The following is an 8,907-nucleotide window of genomic DNA, read 5'->3' on the forward strand; positions in this document are numbered from 1 at the left end:
CCATATAGAAGGCCACGTTCTTACTGGTCACCTTTACATTGACAAGAACACTTCTCTGCGAATTTTTTTAACCAAATTACGGAAATAGTTTGAGCCTACCTTTTAATAGGAAATATAACTTCAAATGTTAATGGGTTTAGTTGAGCTTTTTCCAAGTGGTTCAAGACTGTGAGGTCTTTGATACAAAATATGATAAAAAAAAAAAACGGGTCTTTTACCATGTATGCTATACTAGTATGTGTCATAAGATCCAAATGTTGTTAAGCACCTGTCCTACCTCCATGCAAAAAGTTAAATAACAAAAATACCGAACCCCAAGAAAAATTCAAAACGGAAGAATAAAACAGAAGGTATATAATGAACTATACAGTTAAGATTATGAGTAAAGTTTCAGTTGACTTACTATAATAAGCGGATTCTGATAAGAACTGAAATGTGTGTATGTGACAAAGCATGTCATGACAAAGAAGATGCACTAAAATAATACGGGGAAATGATATGAAACAGGTGGGGGAATTTTATCATGTGAAATATTGAAATTTAAAAAAAAAATCTAAAACCAGTTCATGAACAATAGCGGGTACTACTGTCATTCGATAAGACGAACTGATCGACCGATTGTAGGAAATCACAATCACTATGTATCACAAACTTTAAAAAACAAAACATTGGTATTATAAAAAGTAAAATAGCAAAAATATCGAGCTCCAGGGAAATTCAAAACCATAAACCACTTTATCGAATCACAAACACAAAAGCTCAAACACATCAAACGAATGGAAAAAAAACTGTCATATTCCTAACTTGTTACAGGCATTTCCTTATGTTCAAAATTCTGAATTAAACAGAAGTTATCAGTGTATTAAAATCTGAACCACTATAAAAACAAACCAATATGTTTCACAAAGAAAAAAAGTCATATGGACAAAGCACACAAACAAAACTGAAAGACAAAATTACAAAATAATGACCATAGCAAAACAATACAATGGGGGATGCACAAAATGTATAGTTATTCTAGCAAATAAAGCTCAAAACAACATAGTTTTTGTTTGTAAATTACATAATATAAACTGATTGCAAATCAACATATACTTTCATGACACTTACCAAATAGAAATCTTTAAAAAATCGTATACTTGTTCTTCTAATACTAGTATTCCAACCAAAGATGAAGAACAAAATTTCATATGGCTTCACAAACAACGCTGTATTGCTGCATCTGATAAGTGCTCCACGAAACTTCTCCCTAAACGTTTAAAATAAATTAGCACCTCTTATCAACGAACTTCTCTAGGGGCATAAATAATACTAAACAAATTTAGAAATCTGTTAGAGTACGTACAAGCTAAGTTTCATTCTTTTTTTATTCTGAAATTTGATAATGGATATTCGATTTTGAATTTTCATTGTATTTGAATTTTTCTTATTTCACTTTTTTCCTCTTGCATAAGAATAAAAGCATTTAACCATTTACACTAGTATTCCACATTCTTAACTTTGACTTATATTGAAATAAGTCCAAATGTGTTTCATTTAAATACAAATGACCAACGCAGATACAAATATACTGTTAAAAGAAGTATCTACTTTGTGATATTTAACAGACAAAAATCTAAAACTGACATCTTACAGATGCTTGAGTTTTGGATTCACAATATATTTGTTACGTTTGGATGTCGTGATTGTCAACAAAATCTAGACAATACTATAGGAACAAACTATACTCCTCTTATGTCGCTTTTTTCTTTATTCGTAACGAAGTTACTTCCCAAATTGTATTTAATCATGGAGATATTTTAAAATGATGTTTTATAACCTACAAATTATATGAACTCTGAAATAACATTATTATATACATGTACATAAAAAAAACTGTAGTCTTTCAATAACGCATAAGTAGGAGAAAAATGAAATATATAACAACAAGAATGTGTCCATAGTACACGGATGCCCCACTCGTACTATCATTTTCTGTGTTTAGTGGACCGTGAAATTGGGGTAAAACTCTAATTTGGCATTTAAATTTGAAAGATCATATCACAGGGAACATGTATACTAAGGTTCAAGTTGATTGGACTTCAACTTCATCAAAAACTACCTTGACCAAAAACTTTAACCTGAAATTTGCACTATCATTTTCTATGTTCAGTGGACTGTGAATTTGGGATCAACACTAATTGGGCATCAAAATTAGAAAGATCATTTCATAAAGCACATGTGTACTGAGTTTCAAGTTGATTGGACTTCAACTTCATCAAAAACTACCTTGACCAAAACCTTTAACCTGAAGCGGGACGAACGGACGGACGGACGGTACGACGAACGAACGGACGCACAGACCAGAAAACAATATGCCCCTCTTCTATCGTAGGTGGGGCATAAAAATACCGAATTCAAAAGGAAAATTCAGCCGGAAAGTCCTTTATCAAAGTGCAAAACGAATGGAAAACAACTGTCATATTCCTGACTCGGTACAGACATTTTTTTATGTACAAAATATTGAATTAAACTTGGTTTCATAGCTTGCTAAACCTTTCACGTGTATGATAGTCGCATAAAATTCTATTATATTTAGAACAATGTGTGAAAAAATATAATTGGTAAAAAAAAAGAGTTGAAATCGATCCGGCAACACGAATTATCATACCAAGAGTTCCAAATGGTGAAGTTGAAATCATCCCTTCGTAAATTTTACGGACGCCATCACGATTTGGTTGACCGTTATGGAATAACCGTTTCACAAATGATATCGGATATGTTCCTTACGTCGTAACTACAATCCCCTTCCCTTTCATGAATGTGACCTACCGAATTAGACTATTTACCGGATTTGTTATCACATAAGCAACACGACGGGTGCCACATGTGGATCAGGATCTGCTTACCCTTCCGGAGCACCTGAGATCACCCCTAGTCTTTTGGTTTGGGTTCGTGTTGTTTATTCTTTAGTTTTCTATGTTGTGTCGTGTGTGATCTTGTTTGTTTGTCCTTTTCATTTTTAGCCATGGCGTTGTCAGTTTGTTTTAGATTTATGAGTTTGACTGTCCCTTTGGTATCTTTCGTCCCTCTTTTTTTAATGTAGATGTGATGACTAATTACTATACAATATATAAAAAAATATTTTTAATTTTAATGAACCATTTGGGTAGCAAAATCCCTCAACAATCCCCAAAAGTAAGTAGAGTTGTACGAATAATGTGAATACACAGAACCGCTATCCAATCCTTCTAATGCTAAAATTGTCCATAACTCCTTGTTGTATATCTACCAAAAGAATTCTATTTTACTATAATTCCCATTGTAGTCTGCAAACATCTGCATCAAAAATAGATATAAAATTCCGCTGATTGGCTGAAATTTACTTTTTAGAACGTATTCAATATCTACATCAGAAATGGTTATGTTAAAATTAAAATTCCGCTGATTCGAAGGTCAAAATCAAAATTCCAGTGATTGGTTAAAAAGTGCTTTTCGGAATGCACTGAAAACCGTCAGCGGTCTTTGGAATAACTTCAACTGACAGAAACATCTAGAAAAAATTTTGCAGGCCTTTGCTTCAAAAGGTAAATTAAACCAACTTAAGCACTAACGCATTGGCTAGAACTTCGTGTCTATCAATTTTGATTTCATATTTTCCAAAGAAACTTTTAAATATGCAAACATTCTTAATGCCTTGTGTACTTTTTGTCGTCCTTTCAAGTTAACCTGGTATTATTGTTATTTGCAAAAACGCAAAAACTTTTAAAATGTCACTATAAGAGCAATAAACCCGATACTAGTAGTATCATATATTTAACAGTTTATTAAATTTTATTCCGTTTCATTTTCTTTTTTGTTGATTTTTTTTTGTTTCGTTTCACACTTTACAGGCACCCCCTTTTTTCAATCTTGTCCGTAAAGATGTTGCATTTGTCATTCTATCGGCCTGTTAGTTTTTGTTCGAATCCCTGTCTGTTTTGATTGTGTAGTCACCTGCTCTGTCTTTTAGTGTGTGCCTACTGCTATATGTTTCTATATTTCCGTTCAACTGTGTGATTCATTTGTTCGTACGTCTGCTTGTTTTTGTCATAAAAAAAAACAAGGCAACAAAAGCATTCGGTATATGCTATATGCATGAAATCTGTGTTTTTTTTCGCAATTATGAACTTATTACAAAAATCATTTCTGTTAGCCCACATGAATTAATGTTTGACAGTTTGGTCCATACTCGGTTCTCGTGTGTCCACCCTTTCCAATCTCATATAAGTCGTGCAAACATGGTTTATGAGTTTGAATGGGTCCACTGTTGAAAAGATAATACTTTTTGATGAGCCTCTTGGTCTAAAATAAATCTCATGATATGTAAATTCACTTTTAAAAACATATCAACTATAATAAACTTCAATTAACGTAAAAATATCGAACTTAAATTCTATAAAATCGTAAAAAAGCAATGTCGCCAATTTCGATTAAGGAATATGCAACCGAAAAAAACTGTCCTGTGCACCAATTTCATGCTCTTTCTTGATTAAATCCAAATGATCCTTACATGAACTATTAAATGTGAAAGTAAAAATAATATCAAAACACCACAAAAAAATGTTTATCAACAATTTAGATGTGTCGTCAGTTTCATGATTCTTCCATAACGGTGATTTGAGTATATTTCAAAATGAGCAACTTACAGGTTCGGAGGTTTTAATGTTTGTTTAAGGGTTTAATAGTGTTGAATTTTGAATTACTATTTCAATCTGTCCATTAAAACAAGCTATCTCTGGGAATTTCTCTTTAATTTTTCATTTAACCAATTATGCTCATCAAATGATTCCTCCGTAACCGTAGGCTTAACCATTGATACAGTATAGAAACAAAAATTTCTGTTTTTCTTTTAACCAATCATACTATTTCGACCATAAAACAAGCTTTGATGTAATTTGGTTAAGCAGCACTCTTGATAAAAAAAAACAAAAAAACTGCTTGGAAATTCCTCCGAAACGATTCTTCCGTAACGGGACAATTTTATACAGGGCACATTTTCATCCATACACCGGTTAATCATGTATCACGTGGTCAAGCTACAGTTTTCAACACGGAGCCTTGAATATTTCTAAAATGTACTTGAAACTAACATACGACAACAGAATCTCTGAACAAGCATGCAAAAAGCAAACAAAATATCCATAAACGACAAATACAAGAACTCGCTTATCTACGAAATCATATAAATATGAGAGACTATCCTAGTATTCCTGACTGGCTACAGGCATTTTCAAGCAATAATTATTATTTTACAATGGTTTTTCGGCATGCCATACAATGGTGTAAAACCTATCTAGACTATAGTTGTCTACTTTAATCACGTGACTTTAATGAGATTGTGTCTTGGATAGAGATTTGTTTCATTTGCACTCATACACACCTTCTTATTGATATATTTATTTTTCAGCTTAAATGGCACTAACTAATGCTGAAAGACAAAAACTGTTCAGAAAAAGACAAAAGGCAAAAAATGAAAAAGAATACCTGCAGAGGGAAATAACACGTAAACGAAAAGCATACATTCCATCAAAAGAACTAAGTATGTCTGAAAGAAAGAAAAGAAATAAACAAAAGCTGACCAGTAATAGGGAAAGTAGAAAAGGGAAAGCAAATTCAAATCAGGAAGTATTGGTGCTTAAACTAAGTTTTCCAGCTAAGGCAAATGGCAGTAAATCTAGGAGAAAGAAAATTTTGTTGGAAAAGACTAATGCATTACAGCGTTTACAAGAAGAAAATTTGAAACTGAAAAGAAAATTTCAAGCACTTACTAGAAAGCAGCAGAGGATAAACAGGAAACTAAGAGACACAGATTCCCCAAGAAGCAAGGCTAACAAAGATATCCAGGAATTAATCTCAAAGAAGACCAGTGCTAATAAAGTTAGAAGAAAACTAGTATTGTATCATACAATGACAAATGAATTAAAAGAAACTAACAAAATGTACAAGTTCAAAGCAAAGCCCAAAAGTTCAATTTATTCAGTTAGCAGTGTCTGTTACCTGAAAAAATATAGAATGTTAAGTAGCACAGCTCAAGAAACAGGACTGACCAGGAATACTTTAGCAGGAATGGCCAAACTGAAGATAAAAGAAAACTATCAACGTAAAAGATCACTAAAAGAGCAAGGAAAATATCAGATCGCAATCATCGAATTTTTAGAACGCAGTGATAATAGTACCACCATGCCGAATAAGAAGGACGTCAAAAAAGTTAATGACCAACAAAAGCCAAAACGAATACTTAATGATTATATAGACAATTTATATGATAAGTTCAGTTTGGAAAACCAGACATTCGAGGTCAGTAGAGCTACCTTCTACAGATGTCGTCCAAGTAATAGTATACCAGTTTCGTTCACTACAAAAAGATCGTGCTTATGCATAAAGCATCAAAATATGGCCCTGATGACAAGCAAAGGACTGAATGAAACTCTTGGTAAAAGTGACAGAGCACTAGACAAGTTTTATTACAGAAATTCAAATGAAGATCTTCTAAGGATAGTTGATGATCTGGACAAAGAGAAAATAGGGTTTAGTAAATGGCAGAGAATTGATATTGGTGACGGACGAAAAAAGATAGGATTGGTAAATGTTGAGCTTGAAGCTAATGAGTTCAAGAAAGAATTAGTCAAGTGTGCTGATATCTTTAGGCAACACGTTGACATGGTTACTAATCAATACGATGAGATACGCAAATTGAAGGAAAATTTGCCAAATGGTCATGTATTAGCGCAACTTGATTTTGATGAAAACTACACCTGTACCACATACGACGAAGTACAATCAGCATACTGGAACAAAACCATGGTCACTATGCATCCTATTGTTGTCTACTTTCGAAACATTGAAAACGGCAAAATAGAACACAAATCATTTGCTATGATTTCAGATGAACTATCACATACAGCAGCAGCAGTGTTAGCCTTTCTACGGTCATTGCTTCCTAAACTACATGAGCTTGTTCCTAATATGTCATGTGTACACTATATATAAATGACAGCCCGACATCCCAATACCGAAACAGATATATCTTTAATGTAGTAGCTGAACATGCATCACTGTTCAACGTTCCTGCTAGCTGGCAGTACTTCGAAGCAGGTCACGGTAAGGGTCCTTGTGATGGTGTAGGTGCCGTGGCAAAACGAATGGCGGACAATGCAGTTAAAAGGGACAAACATGTCATTCAAGATGCCAAGTCCTTTTTTGCATGGGCTTCACAGTCTGAATCATCAATCAATTATATGTGGGTTGGGAAGGATTAAATTGCTCAAGCTGATATAGACATTAAAGCTACTGAACTAAAACCTATTAAAGGAACAATGTTGTTGCATGCAGTTTTTTGACATAATGAATCTACTATAATTACAAGGGAAAAGTCCTGCTTTTGCGAGGAATGCATTGTATAGATCTGGCAAGTTGTGCCCAAATAGTGTTTGCGGAGGTTGGCAACAACATGAAATCAAGTCTGTGTCAGCACCAGCGGCAGTTGAACAAAATGTCCAAACAGAACCAACAAATGTACAATACCACAATGGTGACTGGATTGCAGCAGTATATCAAAAAGACTGGTATATTGGGCAAGTCATTGATATTGACATTGATGAAGGAGATTACAACATATCCTTCTTAACAAAAACCAAACTTCGGGGAGCATATAGTTTCAAGCATCCAACGAAGTCAGACATTATGTGGGTTTTTTCTAGTCAGATTCTTTGTACAGTAGACGAACCATCACCTATAGGGAAAAGTGGACGTGCTTTCTCTCTTTCACCGGACACGGTTATTAAAATTGAAAGACTTTTTCTTGAAAATTCCTCCGTAAAAGAACATTGAATTTAAATTGCTTTTTCTGACAAATTGTTTACAATTATTAAATTTCTTTGTTTGTCCATGTTTATTAGTATGAAAATTTATAACGTTGCTATTGTATACTTGCAAATATATATGACTGACATGAATTATTTGTTCTAAAAATAATATGAGATTCCTTCGTAACAGAAATTGATGTGTGAATAAATGAGTAGATACTATCAAACATGAAACATCAAATACATTTATGAACTTCATCATCTTTGATGTTCAATAATACATATATATAACAACAACGACGTCATATTATTTCACTTTCAAAAATCTTGATTAAACTGAATTCCTCCGTAACAATATCATTGATTACTTATTGATTATTATTTAAGTAAAATATATTTAAAATATGCATACATTATATCTATATCAGATAGAGGTTTATAACCGAACTTAATAATGTTAAAAATCTTATATTGTGCTGTTAAACCAGTTGTGTACAGATAATGGCATATAAGGTTTGTTTTAAAATCTAAAAATACAAATTTAATCAAATAATTATCCATTAAACTCATAAATTTCACTTTTATAAACATCATAGCTTACCATTTTCATCAATTTAGATCAGTTCTATACATATACAAGTTTAAAAATCAGAAATTGGCTTGGCATTTTTTGATTGTTTTAAAAGAAAAAAAATGCATCCTTGTGAGTTATTTCGTTGTTATGGAGGAATCTGATGATAAAAGTTTAGCAGAAAGCGCTTGTCTTTGGATATTCGTATCTTTAAAAGTAGTTGAGATTTGATCAAGATATTTTACAATTTTAAAATTCAATATATTTCAAAAATAAAAACGAATACAGTTTCTATCTATTGAGGTTTTATTTCTTATGCATTTAATATATCCCATTGCATGACTTATAATAATATTTTTTAAAAATGCACCGTATAGCAAAGATGCATCCATCTAATGTCGTCCCGCTCATTACTATATCACCTGCGAAGTACCACTGCCCTTCATTTTGGCAGTCACCTCTTGCAGGGGGAGGGTTTGTCGGCGGAGGACGTGTTGGAGGTAATTAAGT

At 32.9% G+C, this 8,907-nt stretch overlaps 1 protein-coding gene across 1 annotated transcript; it reads left to right on the forward strand.

The window, feature by feature from the left end:
* The first annotated feature begins 5,433 nt into the window (after nt 1-5,433).
* Nucleotides 5,434-7,011, forward strand: LOC139489995 (DNA ligase 1-like). Its single transcript, XM_071276849.1, has one exon. It carries the CDS (start codon nt 5,434-5,436, stop codon nt 7,009-7,011), a length of 1,578 nt encoding a protein of 525 aa, XP_071132950.1.
* The last annotated feature ends 1,896 nt before the right edge of the window (nt 7,012-8,907 follow it).

The sequence above is a fragment of the Mytilus edulis genome, chromosome 9, assembly GCF_963676685.1.
Source record: "Mytilus edulis chromosome 9, xbMytEdul2.2, whole genome shotgun sequence".
In the NCBI taxonomy this organism is placed as follows: domain Eukaryota; kingdom Metazoa; phylum Mollusca; class Bivalvia; order Mytilida; family Mytilidae; genus Mytilus; species Mytilus edulis.